We start from the raw sequence: 26,640 nt of genomic DNA, 5'->3' as shown, positions 1-26,640 counted from the left end.
GCAACGAGGCCTGTGGCAGCATCAAGAGGAGGAAGACAATGCACATTTTCCCTCTCTCTCTAAGCATCGTATACATCACAAGGGTTAATGGCCTAATTCTTCATTATCTTCCCTATCACAAGGCACCCTGCTCAGGAAGGCAAGAATGAGAGGTTATTGTTAAGACAGAATGAATAAGACAATGAGTGGATCTGTTCTTCTGACCTGACAATGTGACCCACGGCACTGTGGCCAGGGAGGGGCACAGGCTAGCCTCAAGGCAAACTGGTACAGCTACCCCTGTGTGCTGTGAAAAACGAACCTGGCTCAGAGGCCTCTCCTCCCAGACTCCTCTCCCTCAGGAGCACCAGCAGGGGGTGGATGAACTCAAGTTGCTGCCAAAGGGACATGCTCTCTCCGAGAACTAGAGCATTAGATCCAATTCCTGGCCGCCCCTTCCTCCCCCAGGTATTCCTAAGACTAGCATGATAATTAGTTTCTTCTTTAATATATAAATTGAGTTTCTAAGGATGAGGTGCCACACTGAGAATGCCATCTGTACCAAAAGTTTGGGAAGATGGCCATATTGTACCCCAGGCATTGGTGAGGAGAGACTTCTGTGGAGGTGTTTATGGAAGGCAAAGGCATTTTGTTCATTGGGTTGTCACATGCTTTCCCACAGAAGCTATTCAAATGCATACTGTACTTTCTAGCGAAATCACGTCTCTCACAGTTGATAAAGGATTTTCTCATAGACCAGAACAAGAGCTAAAAGAAAAGGCTATAGAAGAAATCGGAATCCTTCTCTTGGGAGTTCAAAGTCTTTTTCTATGCATGAGCTTACAATAGGCTTCCAAAGTGGGGGAGTTTCAGGAAGTTACTGAGGTCATGAGAAGGGGGCAAAGGTTTCCTTGAAGCACTCTTGTTTTTCATTTAAAATAAATAAAACAGAAACAAACCAAAAAGCACCCCAACTCAAAATATCATTCCAGAGAAAACCTTAGATTCCCCAAAGCCAGACTCACTCTGTTGCCACCATCTGGGGGATGGGTTCATCTAGCAGTTCCAAGCTGTGCAGGATCCAATAGCAGAGCCATGGGCGGCTGGCATCCAGACACTGTGCAAGGGATGGGGAGAAAACACACCCCTTATTCAGAATCATTCCAAGACACTGCTGACAAGAAGACATCTGTCTCACTCCTGGCAGCCTGGCAAGGGGGAGGAGGGCATCCTGTGAACAATCAGTGAATGAAGGACGCTTTGCTTTGTGGGCTTAGCCAGGAGCTGAAATAACCATATGTGAGAAAAGGAAAATGGGTCAAAGTTCACCTTGAACCTAAAAAGTCCTTCCACAAAAGGCACCTAAGAAAGGTTGAGCAGAGGATTTCTCACATGCTAGGAAGTGCTGCTATTTTCTCAGTACAGACCCAGAGATATATAATCTCAGAAAGCGGTTTCCTGGATTAACTCATTCACTGATTAAACAAATATTTAATAAGTATCTACTTTGTGCCAAGTACTGTATTAAATATTAAAGGCACAATAATGAATAAAATTCAGTCCCTATTCTTGAGACGCTTGGGATATAGAATGTGTGTAGTTATCTGTAGAGGAAGAGGGCACTGGACAGGTACATAAGTAAAAATTACCTATGTCTTTCTGGGACAAGATGCAACATAACACATGTGTACCTATACCTTGATAAACGCTATAACGGGCAGAAACACAGTCCTGAGGGAGCACATGGGGGTGCTGGGAAAGGCTTCCAAAGGTGATATATGAACAGAACTTGATCCTAATTCAAGCCAGAAATACGTATTGAGCATTGAAGCCTGGGCAGGCAGGTAGTATGACTGCCTCTATTTTACAGATTAAAAGTACACAAATGCAGTCTAGAGAGAGACACTTTTTCCAAGATTACAAAGACGGTAAATGCTAGGGATGAAACAAGAACCCAGGTTTCTGGGCTCCCAAGCCAATGCTCTCTGCATTGGCCAACGCTACCCTCTCCATAAAGGTGCTGTGGCTAGCTTGCCACCTGGGGGCAGTCTGGGTGGTGACCGAAGACACCGCTATGAATTTAGCCTGCCTGGGTTTGAGTCCCAGCTCCTTCTCTTGCTATGCGCCTTTGGGCAAATTATTTCATCTTGCTGTGCCAGTTTTCTTATCTAGAAAAAATACTCACCTACCCCATGGAGTAAAAACTCACCTACCACATGGAGTAACTGTGAAGATTAATGAGATAACGCATGGTAAGCTTTTAGCACACTGTTCATTGAAATGTCAGCTGGTATGGCATTAATTGCATCAAGGCTGACTGGATTCTAACCGTCGAGGATTTGAGTCAAGGATTAAACACTTGGAGCCCAAGGACAAATCGAGCTATGGATGTATTCTGCTCACTCCCTGTGGTGTTGTTTATTTGTGTAATTGGAATTGGTTGCAACATTTAAGCATTGGGAAATTCACATAGAAATCTGGATTGCTGGCTTCATTGGAAAAAAGAGAGGAAGAGAGAGAGAGCCAGACAGAGCCAGACCTGGCAACCCTGGGTTTGCATTTCTGGATGGTGATGATGGGTAGGAACAGAGTAAAAGCATGAGGCCTCTGGTCTGCCTCAGTCTTGCCCCAGCCCACTTCTCTTATTTATGCTACCCACTCGGGTCTTAGGCATTTGAGTTGGTCAGTCCCTGTAGTAAATAATCAAATATACAACCCGAAATAAAAAGCAAATTAAGAGAAGGGCTGTTCTTTGTAAAGCAGGGCAGGAAGTTCGGTGCCCTCCAGTTCACATTCACCCTCTGCCTGCCACTCAGCGCCAACACCCTCCCCTCCTCCACCACCACTGCAGCCACCCCGAGGTCTCTATGGGAACCCTAGGGATCTGAGGAATACGATTATTAAAGTGGGCATGTTTATAGCGGAAAGCTGCAGTAATACTCTCTGGGATTTATACACTGATCCTTTGGCCAGCATAGGAATTAGACAGCTTATAGGGCAAAGGGCTAGGGATGAACAGGTAGCCTTTCAGGGGTATCTAGAAGAAAGCATGTGAACCTCTCAGCTGTGATCTAATGCAGGAAGAAAAGCCACCCCATCTAGGGTGCTCCATGAGCTCTGAGGGAGGACAAGATAAAAAGAGATCCGGTTCTGCCCTTTCAGGGTGAGACTTCCAGCTCTGACGGACCTGGCTCCTGTGTACCTGCTTCCTGCCAGAGCCACATGGTACAAAGAGTGAACCTGCGAGAGGTCAGGCTCATAAGTCTTTTACATTGAAATAGGAAAAAGGGAGAGAGACCTAGCTGCTAATTTGATAGAAAGAGCTCCTGGATAGTGTGTTTACCTCATAGGCATCTGTCAGCTGTCGAAGGCCTCTTTTCAGGTAATGGAAGTGCTTCTCCCTCTGCAAAATGAGCCTGGAAAGACAAAGAGCTTGTAAACCTATTCTAATAACTTACGCTTCCGCCCACTACAGAACTCATGCACACACAAATGTGTACACGCACGTGCACATACTCTCAGCTGCCGGCCATCCCTCCCGCCCCAGTCAACTTCTTTGGCTCCCTAGGACAGCTAAATCAGAGAAAGGAGGCCAGCATCGGAACATCCCTAAAGTGTCTGAAAACATGCTGGCAAATGTTTTCAGTGAGATCCTCTTCTTCATGGCAGGTGACTTTGGGCTAAGTGAAAAGGCACAATGAACACATAGCTAGGCAGTGACAAATCACCGAGAAAGTTCCCCCACGATCTGACTGTAAATAGATATTTGGTGGGTCCCTATCCTGTAAGCAATTTAAATGTGAGCCGACATGGTCAGCCTCCATCCTTCCAGTCATCTCTTCTGGGGTCCCTTCTCTGGGGTCCCTTGTCCCCTGCCTCCTGCCCCTTAGCTATCTATTATTCCCTCCCTGAAATTCCACCTCCAGCACACAGACCCACAGCCCTGGCCAGAGGATCATTTGTATTCTGCAGCTAGTTGCTCTCCTTGGCACCGATGGCAGCAATACTGGCTCTAAGACGGAATGTGCCACCCATGGTCACCTGCAAGGGCAGGCACGGGACAGGGATGCCGTGTGATTACAGAAGGAAGAACAGAAACAGAGTGGCAAGACCTTCACTGTGCTTACTGCTTTCAGAATGAAAGAACCATTCTCTTTTCTATGTATTTAATTCAACAATTGTTTACTGAACGCCCACTATACCGTGCACAGAATAAGATCATTCATGTAGCCTTTCCCTCGAAAAGCCTTCCAATTCAGAATTGGAACCGAAACAAGGACATAGGTGGTAACAATATCAGAAAAAAATGGGTAGATTTCATAAAGGAAACAGGTGGAATACTACCGAGGCTCTAAAGGGAGGGGGCGCCTCATTGAGAGAGAAAGAAATGATCAGGAAAGGTTGTGTGGAAGAGGTGGACTATGTGGGGGAGCGGGGGCCTGGTAGAGGGAGAAGACTTTCATAGGTAGAGACGGCAAGGAGGGGATTAGACCGTGCGAGGGCAGTTTAGCCAGAAGGAACAGAGACAGAAAGGTGCAGATCAGCATTGTCCAAAGAACTTTCAGTGATGATGGAAATGCCATCTGTGCAGTCCACATGTGGTTGGTTACTGAGCACTTCAAATGTGCTAGTGTGACCGAACAACTGATCTATAAATTTTATTTAATTTTAATTAAGTTAAAAAGCTACAGGTGGCTAATCCCTACTGTACTGGGCACCATAGGTATGAAGTGTGCAAGAGGAGTAATGGGGGAGGGGGGGAAATTTGGCCTGAATATTAGAAATGAAAGAGGACAGGTTGAAAAGGCAGCTGAAGCCCTTTGTACAGGGGTCTGGGATGCCAGCTGAGGAACTTCTAGTCAATTTATAGGCAAAGGGAAGCCCTGAAGGTTTAGAGCTGAGAAAAAAGTAACCAGAACTGTGCTTTACAAAAATTATCTGACGGCAGTAGGTATTCAATATGTGTTTCCAAACAAGACTGAATGAAAGCACTAACTGAGGAGAGAGATGAGGTGGGAAGACTTGTTAAGATGAATTATTCCCTTCTCTAGGTATTCAACAACTGTTTTTTGAACAAGTATATTAAGAGCCAACCAGGTTGGAAGTACTCGGAGTCCTTAGGGCTCGAACGAGCACAGTGACCCATGATAAAACTGACTTCTGAACAGGTGGGCTATAGAGCACTGAAAGTGTATGTAGGTGAAGATGTCGATCGCATTGTTGGAAACACATGTGAGACTCAGGAGAGGATCCGGGCAACACACACAGAACGGAAATCATTTATCTGCATTCAGGTGACAAGCAAAGCTGCAGGAGTGGAGGACAGAGCAGAGAGAAGGTTTGAATGCAGTGGGAGAAGGGCCATCATCAAGGGCTGGGAAGAGGACAAAGAGCCAGGGAAGAGAAATAAAGAATATTACATCATGGAGGTATACAGTAGTGGCAAATGCCACAGCAAGATTGAGGAAAAAGGACAAACCACAAAGTGGCTGGCAACCTTCAGGAGAGTTCAGCGGGTAGCGAGGGCAAATTCCGGACTGTAAAGAAGGGAAGGACGCAGACCCAATTTCTCTTTCAAGGAGGTCCGGAGGTCAGGACTCAGTGAGCAACCACTCGTGCAGGCCGAGGGTCCGGCACTGGAGTGGATACTGACTCTGCTCCTTTGAGCTACAGTCCAGAGGTGAACACAGACAAGTCACTGTGCTACAACATGGATGACCCTTGAAAACACCATGCTAATTAAAAGAAGCTATCACAAAAGACCACATGCTGTATCATTCCATTTAAATGAAGCGTCTAGAACAGGCAAATCCGTAGAAACAGAAAGTAGACTGAGCAGTTGCCAGAGGCAGGGGGGAATGGAGGAACTGGAGGCTGATGGCTGAGGGTCTCTTTACATTGCAATGAAAACGTTCTAAAATTATCTGTGGCGACAGTTGCACAACTCTAAATATACCAAACAAAACAAAACACTGAATTGTATACTTTAAATGGGTGAATTATAAGATATATTAATTATCTCATTAAAGCTGTTAAAAAAAAAAAGGAAATAAATTTAAGGGAGTCATTGAAGTATTTTAGACACAGGAAGGACATGGTCAGATCCGCATTTTCTAGATCACACTAGCTGCAGCATACTGAATGGCCTGGAGTCGGGGTAAGACTAGTGGCAGGAAACCAAACCCAGCATCTAAGAGTGTCTGTGGTGACTGTGAGGGAATAAAGACAGCAGAGCAGTTGGCCTGAGGGGGCCCTGGGGTGAAGGCAGGTGACTCAGATAGAGGAGAGGTGAACATGCTTGTAAGCAAAAGGGAGACTCGGAAAATGCAGGAGCCCAGAGAAAATCCATCGAGGAAGGTCCCCGAAGAGGAAGGAGGGCTGTGGTGGAGGGTCAGGAGGACAGGCAAGTCTGGCAGCAAGGAGGGATTCCACAGCCTCAGAGACAGAAGCAATGGGAGAGAGTGTGAAGTTGGACGAATACAGGACTGTGTGGTGGGGAAGAGAGAAACCAAGGAGACTCACGGAGGACAGCCTCGATTTTCTCAGGAATTAAGAGACAATCACAGGAGAGCTGTGGATTGGCCACTGTGGTGAATGTGTTAGGGAATCTATGTGAAATGATTAAAAAGATTAGAAAACAGTACTGAAGGCTGAAGTTAAGTACTACAAACTTTTGGTGGGGCCATTCAATAGGTAGTGTTATATGATCTTTTTTCCAGGAAATCTTGCTGGGACCCTTTAGCAGAAATAGCAATGGGGATGCTATGGTAGGGACTGGTAAGATGGGAAGAGCAGAAAGGCAGAGGTGTGAGGGAACTAGCTAAGATCAGGGAATTGCTGAAATAGCTCACGAGCCATGCTGGCCCAGGCTGGGCAGGCTGGGTGTGGGCAGGACGGGTATGATGAACAGGAAGAACCAGGCGGGTCCAAGAGACCATTAATGCAGGCAGGCAGAGACCCACTCGAGAAGTGAAGGGAGGCTGAGAAACCCAAGCCAGGTGAGGGCAAGCTCAGAATTTGGAGGCAGAACTCCTGACTTCTATCTCTGAATGGATCGATTCACAGTGGGGTTTTCTATAGGTCAATCCTTTTCTGTCTAAAAGCTAAAGGAATTTGAATATGCCAAATACTGAGATGCTAAGACACAGAGGGGAGAGGGGAAAGCACTCTGTTTCAAAGGAGAACTCTAGCCACCTCATTTGGAAATGTCAGGCAAGACATCGTTAAAGGCTCTTTATCAATAAAACATTGTGACCCTAAGTATACTGCTGGGACAAGGGACCAGGTGAGAAGGGGGTGTGCTTAGTGGAATTATCCATTCAGCAGGCATGCCTACCCCACTGCCTTGTAACTCTGTGAAGGGAGTGCATGTCTGTCTCCAGAATCTGTTCCCGGCAGGCTGATATCTATCGATTCGTCGAATGAACACAAGAACGAACAAAAGATGGTAAGGACAGTTTCTGACTGTTCTCCTTTTTACTATAAAGGATGATACCTCTCCAAGTGGAGGTTAAAATGCAATCCCACAGAGATGCCACGGAGAAGGGTGATTAGACTCAAGAACACATGTGCTCTGGCTCAGAGGTTCATTCTGCCAGTTCTCTCGTGTTCACACACACATCACACTGCAGGAGACCCATCGGCCAGAGGTTGACCTTCGCTGGGGGCCTTAGTACTTCTGGAGAGCTGAATTAGGCAACTAAACAACTCTTCCCTCCTATTGGAAATAAAAGGAAAGGAAAAGAAAAACCTAGAGAAGGAACCCTTTTCCTGTCTTCTCAGCACTGCTCCCACTTGACAAGGGGCTTTTTGGTCACTAGAAAATGAAAGACCTCAGAGGCAAACACTTTTCTATTTCTAGGGAGTAGGAGACACTGGCTTACTCCTCAGGATACTGGAGTGATGAGAAACCACCTGAAGCCTCAGCTGCCCGGGAACATCTAGTTAAAAGATGCCTCAGCTACATTTTCTATAGCTCCAGGTTGTTCTCTAGGGACAGGACCTGACGCAGCCCGAAGGGGTTCCCCAACAGCTCTCCCCTCATCCTGAATCTCAGTCACAGACCGCCAGGCCCTAGGAGTCCTGCTGGGAGAGAACGTCTGAGTTTCTTTCTCTGGTTTCATCTCAAGATCAACTTTAGCCACAGGCAGAGGAAGAGAAATGCTTTTCAGTGACCATTTCCACAAGGGAAAGTGTTCTCATTCAGTTTCATCCACCTAATCATAAACACATAAATACACACACACACACACACACACACACACACACACACACACACACACACAAATATGCATGTTACTCTAAAATCCTGGAAAAGGTTTGAGTGTTTATCTAAATTCACAGGCTACAATGCTAAGTGACTGAGTTTTAACTTCTCCTTTGAGGTTTACGATTCTTTTTCAATTGAAAGGACATATATAAAACCTCTTTTGGTCATCCAGAAACTGTAATTGCCATATTGTTATGGACTGAATTGTGTCCCCCAAAAGTCACGTGTTGAAGTCCTAACCCCTAGTGTGACTATATCTGAAATAAGGCCTTTAAAGAGGTATTTAAGATTAAATGTCTGGTGACAAACGAAGAGGAAGAGACACCAGGGATGCACGCACAGAGAAAGGCCACGTGAGGACGCGGTGAGACGATGGCCATCTGCAAGCCAAGGAGAGAGGCCTCGGGAGCAACCAACCCTGCTGGCAACTTGATCTTGGACTTCCAGCCTCCAGAGAAAATAAACTTCTGTTTTTTAAGTCACCCAGTTAGCGGTATTTGGTTACGGCAGCCCTAGCAAACTAATACCCTTAGTTTTACACATCTCTCTGAGATTCTTTTCTGGGTGGGGAGTTAAAAAAAAAAAAAAAAAAAAAACTAGAGCTCTTTCCTATCCCTTCCTGAACAACTCAACCCTAAAGCCATTCAGTCAGGTGGGGGACAAGCTGCGCTCTGCACAGAGGTGGGGTGATGAGAGGGCAATGCAGGGTATCAGCGCCCGAATGGGCGAGGAGGGCATCTGTGTGGCTGTGCAGAGGGGGCTGGGAAATTGGGACACACAAGAAGAGTGATCAAATAAGTAAACATATTAAGCACATTGGCAGTCCGATTCCACTGTTGGAGAAGGAACTTAGAAACACGTGTACTGGGCAGCAATGTAAATCGTATTTATTATGAGAGAGCCCACTGGGCTTCAAGACTCTTCACGATGTGCCTCCGCCTACATCTCTCCAAGCTCACTTACTGAGCCGCAGCCACCCTCCTTCTTGCTCTCTGCTCTTTTCAGTCTCAGGGCTTCCGCTCTTGCTTTCCCTCTGCCTGGACCCCTCCCACTACCTCCTAAACTGGAAAACTCCTACTCACCCTCCAGGTCTCAGTCCAAGAGTCACTTTCTCTGAGAAGCTTTCTGCTATAGACTGAGTGTTTGCATTGTTCCTCCAAAACCCGCATGTTGAAATCCCAGTCCCCGGTGTGATGGTACTTGGAGGTGGGGCCTCTGATGGGTGATAAAGACCAGAGGGTAGAGCTCTCATGAAGGGTTGAGTGCCCTTTATAAAAGAGACCCCAGAGAGCTCTCTCAACTCTTCCACCATGTGAGAACACAAGGAGAAGATGCCATCTGTGAACAGGAACTGGGCCTGCACCAGACATCAAATCTGCTGGTACCTTGGTCTTGCATTTCCCAGCCTCCAGTACTGTAAGAAATAAATGTTTGTTGTTTAAGCCACCCAGTCTATGGTAACTTGTTATAGCAAATGGAATGGATTAAGACACCGTCCCTGACTCCCCAACCTGAACTACATCCTCCCTGTTATTCTCAGAGCATCCCATTCTCTTCCTTGATACTCATCCCACTGGCAACTATGTATTTGCATTTTTTTTTTGTTTAATGGCCACCTCCCTGATGAGACTTACAGCCCAGCAGGACTTGGCTTATCCTTGTTCACTGTTCCCAGAGCCTTGCATAGTGCCTGGTCCTTTGGAGACCCTCTACATACTGATGCTAAAGGAGTGAAGGAATGAATGACTTTAAATGAATACAGCAGACTGAATGACAGCTAACACACTCCCTCCCCCTAAGCCTGGACCATCCCTGAGAACCGTGCCTTCAGTCGTGACAGATGAAGAGGAATGGGATTCAGTGCATGGTTGGCTCCTGGGAAGGTTTCAAATCCACTAACGCCAGGGGCATCCCTAGTCAAAAATGTAAGCCTCTGGTGCGTGAGTAATAAGTCACTTGAGGGAGGGTAGGAGGGAAAATGAACTTATTTGTAAAGACCTTGGAAAGAACAACAGTATGAAGGACTCCATCTTCTACCTGCGCAGGGTTTGGAAAATTCTAAGGTAACTTCACATACAGAAATGGCAGGAAAACATGGAAGCACAGCAGGCACCCGTGTGAGAACTACTCTGACGGCTTATCTTGCCTCCCTTCCGCGCTTTGCTAGCACAGGCCGTTATCGATCCTTCTCACTTCCAAGGAGCTCCAAGCCACCTTTCCCAGGAATAAAATAACTTTAAAGTTACAAATGGGTGAGTGAGTATGTGAGTGTATGTGTCTATAGTGAATGCATTTCAGATTTCTTACCAAAGGTAATGTAATAAATGGAAAAGGAAAAATTCGTAAGTGTGTGGAACGATGAGAATAACTAGCTACAGGGAAAGAAAAATTAACTTTCGCGGGAAAGCAGGCTGCTGCTAAACAAAACAAACTGTTAAAAGCATGGTCGAAAGCTCCTTGAGATAAACCACCTCATCCCGGATAGGATACATGTCTCACATACTTAGAGAGAGGAAAATCATTTCTGGGGTGGGGAATAATTGTAGGATATACCAACATTCAGCTTCTGCCTTGAATTTCAGCCAACCCCGCTATTTGGCTATGACTCTGGAAGGCTGAATAGGCAAATGCCTCCCTCGGCATCATTCCTGGCATTGCTGGTCCTGTGCATGGTGAGTGATCCTGGGAGTGTATGTGATTCCACCACATCTGATCAGCTTTGATATCTCAGAAAAACAAATAAACCGTGGCATCTAGACTTATTGCTAATATCTGAGTGTTCACTTAGGCCAATGATAAAGGTTTGTTCCTACATTAGAAGGTCAGACTTTTAAAATCAGACTACTAAAATGTTAAATACTAAAATTGTGATAATAATTTTAATTTTATAAATTTTCAGATTTATTCTTATATCTTATAAGTTCTGTGATGAGGATGTTTGGTTTCATATATCCTTATATTGATATGTTGATTTATATACTTAGCCATTCAGCCAAAATGTATAATATCTCTAATATTAATTAGCATGCTGTAACATAATAAGATGCTCACTAGCGTTCTTTAAATTACAGTGGTCCCCAACCTTTCTGGCAACAGAGACTGGTGCTCCTGTGAGAATCTAATGCCTGATAATCTGAGGTGGAGCTGAGGCAGTGATGCTAGCCCTGGGGAGCGGCTGCAAAGACAGATGAAGCTTCGCTCATTTGACCACTGCTCACCTCCTGCTGTGCAGCCAAGTTCCTAACAGGCCATGGACTGGTACCGGTTCACAGCCTGGGGGTTGGGGATCCCTGCTTTTTAACATTCATTTTCATAAGCAACCATGATAAAATGGGAAATGTCAGATTCCTGAAATAAACCCAGAACCCTGATATAGTCTATGTCCACAAAAGATCCAAACCAAAGAGGAACATTTTTGTTTCCCTCTCAGATCTGACCTAAGATCTATGAATCAGAGGGTTTTACTCTTCTATTGTCCTCTACCACCACTCCCAAAATACAACTTCTTCTTCCTCCCAGACGATAACCTCCCATCTCCCTCACAGCACAGTAAGTATAAAAGAAAAGTCCAAGGGCTCTATTCTGATGGTGGGTGAACAAGGAATGTCAGATGATCAACGGTCCCTTTGGAAACACAAAGGACATGTGTACACAGAGCTGCATCCAATAGACAGTGACTCAGAGCTTAGTCAGGTGAGTCATGGGGATGCGACTGCTAACTACAAAGCCTCTCCTACACCAATCACGCCCCCGACCATCACCAAGTCCCACCACCTCTGGGAAAATGGCCTGGACAGGGCAGAGAGTTTGTTCTCCCTGAGCTATTTAAACAAACGGTGTCGTTTGCTAATCTCTAGCCATGATTCATCACAGGAGTGATAATTCATTACCGAGGCCTGAGCTTTGGATGAGTGCGAAGGTTCAGTTTAGCAGTTTGGGAGAGACTCCTCTTGTTAGTTGATATTTTCCTTCTTCCCATCCCTAGGGAAGGAAGGCAAAGATAACTTTCCCACCTATCTTCCACTTTTTCCAATGTGCCTTTTCCAACTGTTTTCTGCTTTGGCTAACTAAAATTTTCTGACAGAATTTTTTTTTTCCCAAGGAAATAATAGCAAAATAGAATGGTGGCAAAAAGGACACAAAGTTAACTCCAGCTAGAACCATTTGTAATGTTCCAGTAAGAAGTACCCAGAGATTGACTTGCCCCTAGCTAGTCAGCTAGGAGGTATTAGGAAGTCAGGAGACGCCATAAAAGTGGTTAGGCTACACTTCATACCCTCACCCCCCATTCAGAGTGAATCGGCCAATGACCTAACTATACTTTGTTCAGAGATTATCAAGAAAAAGTGCTGTATCATTAAGATAAAATGATGATCACACATAGTTTTGGACTACTCATCGGTTCTGATGGCTGAAACTATGACACAGGATGGTTTCAGTTTCCCAGTCAAATAATAATATACATCTAAAGAATCCCTCCTTTGCCATCCCCAAGTCCTACATCTGTTTCAAAGTATAATATGAAAAATAAAAATTCGAGAGTTCTGATCTGAACACCAGAGCAGCAGGTTAGCAACAGCAATATAAACTTCCTCTCTCCACCTTTCGGACCCCAGAGTTCAGGCCTCGAAGGGTGTCCTCATGGAACACCTGACAGCTCAGTTCAAGTGGAGCATCTCCTCTAAACAGTATACAAATAGAGAAGGAAGTTGAGGTTATACGCACATCCAGGTAACCACAAGGTCCAGAAACACCAGTCGCACAGCAGACTCATCCCCCATGGTTGGATACACTCAAGGAGGAAAGACAGGCTCCCCCAGGAGGTGGTGTCTCCCAGATCCCCTCAAACTCCCAACCACAGCTTACCTTGGTACAAGGTGGTTGAACTTGTAAGAACTGAAGACCTCTTGGATCTTTTCTTCTACTTTTGCCTGGTAAGGATGCAGGAGATGGGAGAGAGAAAACAAATACAGATAAGACCTCTATCGACTTCTTCTTCCTATTGCCGCAAATGCCTGTTGGCTAGAGTTGCTTGGTGTGGTTTTGTACTTCATATTACTATAAGACTGCATTCAGGGGCTCTGTGGAATGACAGGTTTAGACAAGGAGAGAGAGAGAGAGAATGCCCCTTACCATGCTGGCATTGCGATCAGCTTCTCCAGAAAACTAATCCATAATATCCACACTCATGGCAGTTTGGCTTCCTGGCACCAGCTACTTGGGGAACAGATGAAGACAAATACATTTTGCTTAAAAGATTTATTCTCACCTGCTCTATGAAGTTGTTTAGGTCTTCATTTTCCTGGCCATTCTCAAACACATAATTCCTGCCAACAGTCATACTTCTTATTGTTTAAATACAGATTTAAATACAGATTGAACAGTATTAAAATCCCTAAGAGAATTACAATCACATCAATCGTAGAAACAAAGAGAAATGGTCTATCTGGTCATTGGTCCTATGTCACACACAGTACTAAAACATAGAATCTCAGAGAGTAGGTCACAAAAGAAACCAGATCACTTGTGTCCTCTGAAGAGTATATCATGGTGTGGTCACACAGTACAACTTCCAAAAGGAAAGGGTACAGTAATGAAGGAGGGGGTGGCTAAAAGGTACAGGATTTCGCCGTCATCAGCATCTCTGCTCTTTGTGGTGAGGCACATCCTCGATGAGATTTCAAGATATATAACAAAGTCATCGCTGGGAAATTTTTTAAATGTGTTATTTATTTCTGAAACACCCACTGAGTCAAAGCCTCCCATTCTTTTGACAAGTGTGCAGGAATGATTTGTGATGATGAGGGGAGCAGTGATGTGAATCACCTAAAATGGCATCCGATCTAAAATTCATTTGTATTTGCTTTTAGAATATGCTTTGATATTTGCCTTTGAATATGAGTTTGAGGGATGATCTGGCTAAGAATGTGCAATGCTTCAAAAAAACAGACCAAAGTCACTGTGAGAACCTGACTCAGGAGGAATAAGAAAGTTGTCCCAGATTCCTCATAATTCTTTTCCTATTCCAGACACGCACACGGGACTAATATAAAGCACCAGCCTAAATGGAATACAGACTGCATTTCTCAGTCATGCCCTCCTTAGCTATAAGCTGAAAGGGATGGAAAAATATACAGGAAATGTATGTCAGCAAGATCACTAAATAAAGATGTACTTACTATTTAGTGTTTATAGCTAAGTGAATTGATGAATTCTAAATGAAACAAAAGCAAATGGGAACTCATTTCCTTTACCCATATACAAGCCAATTCAAATCCATATGACTTAATAATATGCAAAAGCTAATGGATGAGCTCATCTCCTCCTTAGCATTTTGACACTTAGACCCCCCTAGGAGAAAAGCTTCCAGCCAAGGACTCCTTAATGAGAAGTCCCACCTTCAGTTCCTACTCAGGCAACATATGTGGCCAAGTTCTAGATGAAGAAAACAGAGGTTTATTTCTAAACTAAGATACCTGACAGAGACATAGAGGAATATGATACAGCAAAGTAGAAAATGCTTCAAATATTTCTGATAGTGTTATTTCTCTTTGGATTTTCCTAATCACATTTCCTAATCACATTCGACATGAATTCTAATAAGTACCTGACTATTATAGGTCAGCTGCTGATAAAAATTGACAAATAAAAATTCGCTTTATTTCTCTTAAGAATGGGTATATTTTTCTAATAGCTTTATTGTGATATAATTCACACACTATTCAATTCGCCCATCTCAAGTGTGTGATTCAATGGCTTTTAGTATATCCACGGAGCTGTGCATCCATCACCACTATCAGTTTTAGAACATTTTCACGTCTCCGAAAAGGAACCCTGCATCTCTGAGCAGCCACCCCCAATCCTCCATCTTCCTAGCCCCTGTCAACCACTACTTTCCATCTCTACAGATGTGCCTATTCTGCATATTTCATATAAAAAGAATTACACATTATGTGGTCCTTTGTGACTGGCTTCTTTCACTTAGTATAATACTTTCAAGCTTCATTCATGTTGTAGCATGTACTAGTACTTAATTTCTTCTTATTGTCAAGTAGTATTCCAAGTAGTATCCAAAATGGATACATCACATTTTGCTTACCCACTCGTCAGTTGATAGGCATTTGGGCTGTTTCTACTTTTGGGCTATTATAAATAATGCTGCTATAAACATTCCGGATAAGTTTTTAGATAGACAGATGTTTTCATATCTCTCAGGTACATACCTAGGAGTGGAATTGCTAGATCATACAGTAACTCTAGGTTTAACGCATCGTGGACCTGCCAGACTGTTTTCCAAAGCGGCTGCACCATTTTACATTCCCACCAGCAGTGTATGAGGGCTCCAGTTTCTTAAATCCTCACCAACACATGTTATCTGTGTCTTTGATTATAGACATCCTAGTGTCTATAATCTAGTATCTAGTATAGCCTAGTATCTCATTGTAGTTTTGATTATATTTTCTTGATGGCTAATGATATTGAACATGTTTTTTGGGTTTACTGGCCATTTCTATATCTCCTTTGGAGATATGTCTATTCGGATACTTTACTCATTCTTTAAACTTGGGTTGTCTTTTTATTACTGAATTGTAATTGTACCTTATATATTCCAGATACAAGACCCTTATTAGGTACATAATTCACAAAAATTTATTCCTGCTCCATGGGTTGTCTTTAGGAACTGGTGTATTTTTTAATAGAAAAAGATCACTTAGGAGCACACAGTACAGTTTTTAGAGTACAATCTTACATCCAATACTTGGTAATAAGCATGATTTTTTTTTTCGACAACTACTAATGGTTTAATATAGAAATTAAAAAGTACTCATCCAAGGAAGAGAAAAATCAAAGAGATTCCCAAAACACACAACATCCTTTTTGCCTTCCCCATTCCCTACATAGCCTGCCAGTGTTATATAAAATCTGAATAAATTTGATACTGAGAAGATGCAAGCATTCTTTGAATGTTCTGATTTGCATAGCATGAGGAAAGGAAAAAGGCTAGTTGCGTATTAAAAAGTTAACATAGCAGGTCTGAGACTGCTTTCCTTAGAAAGGCTTGGTTGAAAGGTTGACCCTTGGCAGGTGTCTGGGAATCTGAATTTCCGAGGGTTCCCACCATCCCTAGGACTGATAAGAGTGGATCACTGGGCCTAAACTGTATAAACAATATGGTTTATACTGAACAGCTACTTTCTTTCTGGGAGTCTGGAATTTTGAGAGGTGCTAGGCAGAGGGTACCTATGTAACCAACCCCTAATAAAAAATATGAGCACTAATAAGCTTCCCTGGTAGACAATACTGCATATGTCGTCACAATTCACAATCCAACACTGGAGGAATTAAACTGGTCTTGTGTGATTCCACTGCAAGGGTACTTTTGGAAGCTTATGCTGATTTCACTTTGTAGCTTTTGCTGTAATAAATTATAACCGTGAGTACAACTACACGCTGAGTCCTCTGAATCCTTGTATTAAATCACCAAACCTGGAGGTGCTCTTGGGAACCTCCAAAACATTAGCAGACTTAGAAATTTACCCTTTGGCACAGAATTAAGGGAAGTGGTCATAATAACTGTATAATATCTATAAGCAAGATCTATAACTAAATTTCTTTTAAATATTTTATCAAAATCCTCACTTTATATATAGGAGAAATGAGGGCTAGCCATTTTTTTTTTTTTTTTTAAAGCTGCCTAAGTCATGAAGAACTCAACACTATATAGCTCTCACACTGGAACTCAAAAAACAGAAATCAACTTCAGGGATGCTAAAAGCATGTCCACTTTCCCTGCCCTCTCATTTTATCTTGAATTTCCATTCTTCCTTTCTATCTCAAAGGAATGGACTATTCTATTCTAGTTAATTTCTCCTTCTGCCTGAGAACTCCCACAGGCAAGGGTACAATCAATACAAGGGCTGATTAACAGCTCCATAAAACAGATAATTTATTTTGTATAAGAAGCAAGGGGCCCACAGGTTCATTTCCTTTAGGCACAAGGTAGCAGTTCATGCCATGTTAAAGAAAGTGACATGGCTCTCTTGGGAGGAGGACAACAGCCTAAAGCATTTGATCTGTTTCAGAAACATTGCTAAACAAAATAGTACAAGAAAGGCCACCAGGATTAGTCACCAGAAGATTTAATCCCGAGGAATTAGCTCATCAAAATTTTTAAACAGCCTGAAATAAAGAAGCTTTGACTGTTTCAACACACACACAAAGATATTAAAAGAATCCTGGGACTCTTGGGGAAACTTAAAAATAAACTGGATATTAGAAGATATTAAAGAACTACTTTTTATTTTCTTAGGTGTGATGCTATTATTGTCATTATGTTAAAGAATGTCATTTTTAGGAGATGTATGCTTTATTATTTAAGGATGAAAAATCATAATGTCTTCATATTACTTTAAAGATGCAGAAAAAATTAGTCATCGACATATATACACGCGTATACACACATACACACGCGCATGCACACACACGGAAAAATTGTGTCTCGTTTAAGTGATTCATTGGATTAGCTCTACCTTTGTCCTTTACTACTCTATTTCACAACCCTGTAGAGGCAGAAGTTAACTTGTAGAAAATTGACGGCAATGCAAATAATTTCTGTCCACAGAAATGCAAATTGTACCTGGTAACATGTAATTATTTATCATCCTATAGATATTAACCAGCTTTGCATCCATTTCAGCATTCCTCATTTGACTGTAAAATGTGCGGTACTTTGAGTTCTCTTCCGAACTAGTCGAAATATCTTGCTGGTTCCATGAGTTAAGTAAAATCTTTGACGTGTGTTCATTTTGTGTTTGTATGAGTCATGATTTTATCCTCTTTTAAAATGTATCCTTTAACAGTTTACATAAACGAGGGAGATTAGATGGAGGGTAAACAGATGCTGTCAATTTTTCTATGTATTTGAAAAATGTTTATCATAAAAAGGTGGAGGAAATTATTAAGAATCAAAACAAAACACTTAATATCCATATTGTACCATGACTATACTATCCAGGTACAAGAAAGATTTTTGAAAAGTCAAATATATCTGCACACACATATACAATGCATTTTTATATATAGTAGATAAATAAATGCTTAAATGGTTAGAAAGTGTTTTTGGCAATTTGAAAGCAAATACTGTTCAATGAGACACTGACGGATTCTCTCCTTAACCAAACTTTACTCTGAATCCTTTTCCCAACCAGGCCTCACCTTTTGTACTTCCACGTCCTCTTTGCATCACCAATTTTAGCAAGAATCCTGCTAAGCTGGGTTAGCCAGAATCCTCCATTCTCAATATCTGATTGTCTTCAATATCTGATTGTGTTCCCCATTCTCCGCCATCCCCCAGGGACGTCTGATTACCTGGGGCCTGCCTTCACAAGCAATCCTGTTAGATCAGCGTTGCCAAATTCTTAGTAATTTTCCATCCACCAATCCCCCGGCCTGATCCTTGCTTATAAATTCCCACTTTTCCTCGCTGTATTCTAAGTTGAACCCAATCTGTCTGCAAAACATCATGAATAATTTTTTCTTTAACATTACCAATCCACACCCACCAGCAGAACAACTACGAGTGAAGAAACAGACAATGTGAATGCCGGCAAGTATGCAGAGCCACCAGAGTTCTTACACATTGTGGTGAGATTGTAAAATGCACAACCACTCTGGAAAAGACCAGTGGTTTGCTATAAAACTCAACATACACCAACCCTATGCTCCAACAATGCCACCTCTAGGTCTTTACCAAAGAGAAATGAAAACGTGATCATAAAGACTTCCACGAGAATTTTTATAGCAGCATTATTCATAATATTCAAAATCCGGAAGCAGCTCCATTGTCTATCAGAAGGAAAATGTATTCTTTTAAAAAAACCAACAACATCAACCAGTAATATATTCGTAGACATACTACTCAGCAATAAAAAGGGATAAATTAATGGATACATGCGACAACATGAAGGGAATCCTCCTCTAGTAGTATTTTTTATTAAAGAATCCCCGACAGCTCATGCATATATGAAAACTTGGTATATGGCAGAGATGGTAAAACCCAATATCAAAGGAATAACATGAACTATTGAACAAATGTTGCTAATAGAAACATTACCTTCAGACTTCATAATCTTAAAAAAATAATAAATTCCAGGTAAATTAAACTTGAACATGAAAACTTGAGTAAAATCATCTTAAAAAGCATATGGAAGAATGTCTTTATGTTCTTGGGATACAGATTTCCTCAAAAAGCCCAAACTATAATGATAAAGACAAATAAGAACATAAACATAAGCAAGGTTAAAAGAAAACAAGAGCCTAGGGGAAGATATTTGAAATATATGTAAAATATATTATTTTTCCCAAATTAACACCTCTGACAATATCAAGTGTTGAAGAGAGTGTGGGCAGAAAAGAACTCCAGTACATCCCTAACAAGTGCTTAAATTGCTAGAGCCACTTTGAAGGGCAATATAGTAGCAGGTAATAACAATGAAACGGCACAGACCCTACAACCCAGCAATTCTACCTCTCAGGTAGAGATATACAAACCTGAGGGCTATAATATATGTGATGTATGTATATTATATACATTATACAATATGAGAGAAACTCTTATACATGTGAACAAGAAGGTGTGTATAAGGATGCTCATTGCAGTATTATAAATAACTGTAAAAACTTAAATATAACCTGAATGTCCATCAACAGGGATAATAGTATATTATCCAAAGTATACTATATATACTATACTGTACTATACTGTACTGTACTATACTATACAATACATCTAAGTCATCCTTCTAACTATATATACAGTATAGCATATACTATGACATACTATATATATTATTGAAACGGAACAGATTTTGCCACCCCAAAATGTGCTACTTTGGCATGTATATTGTTTTGAACTGAAAGCAATCGAGACCTAGCAGACTCAGGAAAAACTTTTACCTGTCCCTTAACTACCTAAAAGAATTTAGACAGGGGACCTGGCCCAGAAAGAAAGCTATTACCAGAGATAAATTTTTATCTGAATGACTTACCAGTATGGTAGGGCAAACATCTAATTACCAAACATACGATTTTCTTATTATCCTGTGAATTACCCTGCTCCCCTTAGAAGCCCCAGGCCCTTTCCTATCCCATTCCTTAGCTGAGGGTAGCATATGAGCCTCAATCATCTGACTTGCCCTTGAGTCTCTCCTCGTCTTTGAAAGGCTCTGGTATGTCCGAAATTAAATTTGCTTTCTCCTATTAATCTGCTTTATGTCAATTGAATCGTTACCAGCCAAAAAAAAAAAAAAAAAACATGTCTTCCCCAACTATAGACTTCTTTTCGTCTTCAACACTATAGAGTAGTGTAGAAAAATTCTGTACTTCAATGGAAAGCTATGCATTGTCTGTAGCACACCCTTCCAGGTTGTCTGGTTCTAGCCCTGTTGTCTTTTAACTATTTTAGATCTCTATGTAGACCACAGATGACTGATAAGATATGTAAACCCTACCTTGTCCCTTAAGTTTTGATTTGATTGATTTCTCTCCCCAGTGTGGAAAAAAAGTTTTGTATCTATTTGCAAGTCAATTTCTTTACTCCATATAAATTTGTGCCTTTTGACTTTTTCTTGGAACTGGTCATCACATCTGCCTGGTTCCTTCATAAGTGAGTAAAATAAAATATTTAAAACATGTTCATTTTTATCTGTATGAGTTTTGATTTTACCTTTTCCTGAAAACTATCTTTATCACACATATATACCAACTGGACACATCGTAAGAAAATTCAAATTGTAACTTGTAATAAAATATTCAATGACAATATCTTACCCATATTCAAAAGGAATGAATCTCAAAAAACTAAAAGTATGGTCTGGAAAAACATATTGTCTGATTCAAAATGTGGCTCCAGTGATGATAAAAATACTAAGGTCAAAGATGGATATGAAGAGTTTGAAGAAAAATGTTTTTTTAATAAGAGGAGGAAAAATGATATTTCTAAATTGTGTCTGTGATTTTAAATAGGAATATGTACCTAAATTTAAAATGCAAAATTGTTTGCTTACATAGCTAAAAGTACATGTGTTTTCAAGTTGAACAAAAAACATTTTGGGGAACTTTTTATTAGGGAAATAGAGAAAAAATGATATTTGAAATTGCCTTATAGTTGGGCAATATGGTATATGCTGAATTTCAATAAAATAAATTGATTCACATAGGTAGCCTACTGGCTACTTAACCAAGCAGAGCTTTCTTCCCTGCTATTAGATGTGTATAAAACTGGCAAGTTTGATCATATTTAGTAGCTTGTTCTACCTCCATTTAGTAATATTTCGGTGACCATAATTTAAAACGAGTCAACAGCAGTAGATCAGGATTCATTCTTGGATCCCTGTGTCCCTCTTTCAGGAACTGCAGTGGTGCAATGCCCATCCCTTGAAGCCAGCTCTCCTCAGCCTGGCTCTCCATCCTGTCCCACCCACCCACCCTCATCAGTCCTACCACCCAGCTGACCGATTTCCTACCAGAGCCAATCTGTGCCCTCCATTTCTGGTTAAGACTTCCCTCATAAGGGCTCCTTCCACTAGAATGGCTACCCCACAATTCCAATCATTACGGTCCAACTTCAGACCCTCAAAATGAAGTTGTCATGCTCTTATAAATTATTCTGTGATTGCTTCAGGGATATTCTCTCGCTCTCGCTCTCGCGCGCTCTCTCTCTCTCTCAGAAAAGAATTTTGAGGGCAGGGACTGAAACTAATAATTCCTTTAGATTCCCCTCAGAATTGATTGTCACTTGACTGAATGTTGTCTAATGACATGATGCCATTTAAAGTGGAGGATGCTTTTGTCCCTGTTTAAGGGCAAACTACAGGAATAACAGAAGTAATATCTTCAATAAACAACTGTTTTTGGCAAGCCTGCTATCTCTGAGACTGTACCAGTATTAAACTATTGGCCTGAATCACAGAGCTTTTGCAATGGGGTAAATGCAGATGGCACAAAAACAAAACAAAACAACACTAACAATACAACCACATCTGGCTTTCTGGAGTCATAAAGGTTCTTCAAGCATCAAATCCATCAGCAAAACAACTTAAGGTAGATATCTTCAAAAAATACCCAGAACCTGACCTAAGACAACCCTATGATACAATGTTCCACTACCATAACCCTGAGCTAGGACCCCATTATCTGTCACATGCAGTATTGCAACAGCCTCTTCACTGGTTTCCCTGCACACTCACTTCCTCGCAATCTATTCTCAACTATCACCTAAATGAGCTTGATGAAATGCTAGTCAACTGTGCCCAAACCCTCCAATCATAGATCAGCCTGACTACTGGTAGAAAACAGATGGCACTTTCAAAGTGGGTGCTTTGAGGAGTACAAAGAACAAGTTACAACGGCAGAGCAGGTGCAGGGAAACCACAAAGGAGAGTGCAGTACTCTAGGGCGGGCAACACAGGGGCTTGATCCCCTCCTAAGCCTGAAGGTATAAAGAGGAGTAGAGAAGGACACAGAGAGCTACATGGAGAAGGCACCTGATAGGAGATGTGACCTTAAGTCTAGAGACACTCCAGCTCATGCAATCCTGCAGGAGGGGAATAAATACACTGATCTCATTCTTCTTCCTCTCTTTTACTCCCTATTCATACTCCCCAGGGCCAAATACAACCAGAAGCCATAAGGCAAGGGAGCCTATCATGCAAGTCTACCTCCTGCCACACGTCTACAGAGCAGGGTGGAAAAGAGTAGAGTGAATTTGGAGAGGTAAACAGAAGCTATTTAGCCAAATGGCTTTCCATCTCAATCAGGGTATTTGAAAGTACTTACCATGGCCTGTAAGACCCTACATGATCCAACCCATCTCCTATTCTCCTGTTTGTTAACGTCTCTATTCACAGTGGCTCTCCACTCACCAGGCACTCATGCCTTAGGTCCTTTGTACTTGCCGCTTTCTCTACCCAGAATATTTTTCCCGCAGATACACACACACGGCTTGTTCCTCACTTACTTTAGGTCTCAGCTAAAATATCACATCATCATAGGTTTTCTCTCTTTCCACGTTATATAAAACCACCCTGCCCCCACCCATCCATTCCTCACACACTCTATCTCCCTTATCCTGCTTTATTTTTCTCCACAGCATTTCTAATTAACATACCTGATAGATGATAGAGATAGATGATAGATAGATTGACTGATTGATAGATAGATAAATATAGATGATAGATAAATGATACATAGATTGATTAATTGATTGATTTTCCTTTTTCATTGATTGCCTCCCTGGCCTAGAACAAGTTTCATAATACCATCAACTTGGTCTCTTTTGTTCACTGTCTTATGTCCAGTGCCTAGAACAATGTCTCAAACAGAAGGCATTCGATATTTGAATAGATGAAAATGAATAAATAAAAAAGAAGGAACCATAACTAAGGGCTCTTTCCACTATGTATAGGTTTAACTGCTATTATCAAATTGTTTAACAAAATAAAGACTCCTCATGGGGAGGTGAAGTACAGCATAGGAAATACAATCAATAATATTGTAATAACTACATAGGGCACTGGGCAGGTACTAGACTAATCAGGGGGATCACCTCATAAATTATATAAATGTCTAACCACTATGCTGTACACATAAAACTTAAAAAAATATTGACTGTCAACTGTAATTGAAAAAAACAAAACAAAAAAAAAACCAGTCTTCTGATAATCAAAGAGGAAGCATATGACAAGCATTTTTTTATTGCCAATGGTACGAAATTTAGCCTTGTTAGTAAACCCCTATGAATAAACAGTTCAGTCAGAACCAAAAAAATAACAATGGTGTCTTCCATAAACAACTCCTCCTAGCAAGGTTGATATTTCCTATGAATATATCATTATTAACCTGTCTCTGTCTTATCTGCAAAATTTGTAAGGATTGAATGATATATAGAGAGCCTTTAGCACAATGCTGGGACCCAATAAATGGACAGTATGATTATTAAAACATTGAGGTAGCCATGAAAATGAGATACATTATTTTCCCACTATCTGGAACTGTTCATCCTAGACTTTTAAAATGTGAGCTGACATAACAACACACTACCTACCCCACAGTTGGGCATACATTTGAAAGACACCTGTAATACCAATGTTCCATATCAGAACCTAGCTTCCGCTCCCAGTCTAGGCCTCTGCCTACCCTTCTGCAGACCACAACCTTGTTGTATCCACTTCCGCAACAATCATTCATGCCTAGGTACTCAGAATATATGTGCCCGTGTTTTCCTGGTAGGAACTAAGCAATGACATTCTACTGGGGGGCGGAGGGGGGGAGTAGTATAGGAAAAAGAGAAAGCACAGATCAGTAAGGCTCCTGATAATGTTCCCTTTTTTGACTTGCTCTTCTAACCATAGAATTCTTTGTTCTAGTCTCTAAATATAAAGACCAGCTTCTGATTCCCTTTTCAACTAGCAGTCTATCTATAACCTGTTCTGCTGGGTCAGTTCAGTTAACTACATAAAAGGTGACTCAATAGTCTTAGGTCAGATACAAAGGAAAAGGCTTGATCTGAATCAACACAGCAATCCATAACCTAAGAATACTGCAAAGATCCTGTAGCTTTTTCACTGATGGAAGGTTTCTTTGCCATCTTTTGCAAAAGGACATACTGGTGAGCTAATTAACCTGGGGAACTAGATTTAAAAAATAAGGATTTCCTTTTCTACCCTAAAATCCACAAAGTATAAATCTCCAGTTATAATGTTCTCTCTGCTACTGTGTGTATAACTATGTTTGTGTTATAATTATCTGTATAGCCATAAATATCCAATATGATAACTATCACTACTACAAATTTTGCCTCAACAGAGGCTTCCAACTTTAGATATGAAAGTCAAAGCAGGTCCCGCCAAGGTTAAGCCTGGAGACTGATCTTACTAAGAGATCTTATTTTAGTAAGCAGCCTGATGCTTATTTATAAGTGCTAAAAAGAATCATCCTGACCACTTCTCCTAACAGATAGTTAAACATTTCCACAATAACGGGAGCAACTGGGAATGAGAAGAAAAACAGAACTATAGCTTACTACTCATTCCTCAAACACTTTTCAAAGTGAAGTTCCATCCTTCTTCGAGGATTCAGTGAATGAATGACAAGTAATCCAAAATTGATACTTTCATTATAACACTTTCCAAACTATATTGTCTTCCTGTCTGTCATCCCCAACTAGGCTATGCCATGCTCATAGTCAGGCGCTGTTTTATTTCTTTGCATGACCAACGCATTGCTGGTGCTCAAATGACTGAATGACTACTAAAATGCCCATCCACGAAGCAGGCCCCAAACCTGGCACTGTGGGTCAGAAATTAAACAAATCATGGAATGGCATGACCTCAGTCTGGCGGCGTCTCGTCCCCTTTCTGTCCCAAAACTCCAAGAGGGTGGGGGGGGGTGGGGAGTGTACTATCCATCCAAAAACCTCCCTAAGTCCCAGCAGAATGGAGTGGGCTGTCTAACTTGCCCTGGCTGCTTCTCATCTCCAAGCACAGAACACGATTCTCTCAGCTCTCTCTGGCAGAGGGAACCCAGGTTCTGTCCCCTCCTCCAAGCCGACCCTGGCAACCACCCCTCCCCACAAACGCTCCACTTCCCAGCCGAAGCCTGGGCGCCTAGAGCTTCCCAAAGGGGGGGGTCGCCGCGGTGCTCTGTAGGAACGGTAGTTCTCCGGCAAGTTCCCAACGCGGGCTGCCCTGCGAATGGGACTCCTACTCCCAGAAGCCCCCGCGCAGGCGCCTCGCCTAGTCCTGTCACCTCACCTGTTCTATGGACGTGACTGTTTCCACCGAGTCGTCCTGCAACCGCTCCCGCGCGTGCTCGGGCCTCAGACTGTACAGAGGCTCTGACCAGACAGGGGAGGAAGATGGAGGACAACAGTAGGTGAAGGAACTCGGAGAAGCCATGACCAGGAGAGCAGCGGATGGTGTATAGGGACTCAGCTTCGTCCAACAACAACGCGCATTGAAACTCGAGCGGGCTAAAGAGCTACGGAGACCGGTTAGAGTCAAAAAGATTTTAAAAGCGAATCTCTCTCCGCCTACCTACACATCTTCAGGGAGTGAGTTACTGGTATACTGTCGCCCCCACCGGTCAGAGTAGCTGCTGCAAGAGGCTCCGTTTCCTGGAGCGCCAGGAAAAGGATGTGTACATCTTAATATTTCAGAGATGGTGTAGGATGCCTCTGTTCGTTATGCAAATTAAAACACGTACTTCTTTTCAACATTCTGTTAATTCTCACTTAATTGTAATGGCTGTAGTTCGCAGTCTTGGGTGCCCAATAATTGTAATTTTAAAAGTATTTCCGACAGCTCTCTTGATTGCCTCAGTCACACTATTACTAA

General features: G+C 42.0%; 1 protein-coding gene across 2 annotated transcripts in view; it reads right to left on the bottom strand.

The window, feature by feature from the left end:
• Positions 1–26,433, bottom strand: part of FNTB (farnesyltransferase, CAAX box, beta) — a 58,955-nt gene extending 32,522 nt beyond the window's left edge. The window contains exons 1-4 of one of the 2 annotated variants that reach the window (XM_016141723.2): positions 26,059–26,433; positions 13,115–13,179; positions 3,323–3,395; positions 1,005–1,096 (exon numbers count right to left, since the gene is read on the bottom strand). In XM_016141723.2, coding sequence (XP_015997209.1) covers positions 1,005–1,096; positions 3,323–3,395; positions 13,115–13,179; positions 26,059–26,202 — 374 coding nt within the window. In that variant the 5' untranslated portion in view covers positions 26,203–26,433. The remainder of the gene's footprint in view (positions 1–1,004; positions 1,097–3,322; positions 3,396–13,114; positions 13,180–26,058) is intronic. The other variant, XM_016141725.2, reaches the window with a different exon arrangement.
• Between the last annotated feature and the right edge of the window lie 207 nt (positions 26,434–26,640).

This window comes from Rousettus aegyptiacus, unplaced genomic scaffold (genome assembly GCF_014176215.1).
Source record: "Rousettus aegyptiacus isolate mRouAeg1 unplaced genomic scaffold, mRouAeg1.p scaffold_m13_p_3, whole genome shotgun sequence".
Taxonomy (NCBI): domain Eukaryota; kingdom Metazoa; phylum Chordata; class Mammalia; order Chiroptera; family Pteropodidae; genus Rousettus; species Rousettus aegyptiacus.
Note: the sequence above shows the minus strand (reverse complement) of the source record. Positions and strands in the feature narration are given on the sequence as shown.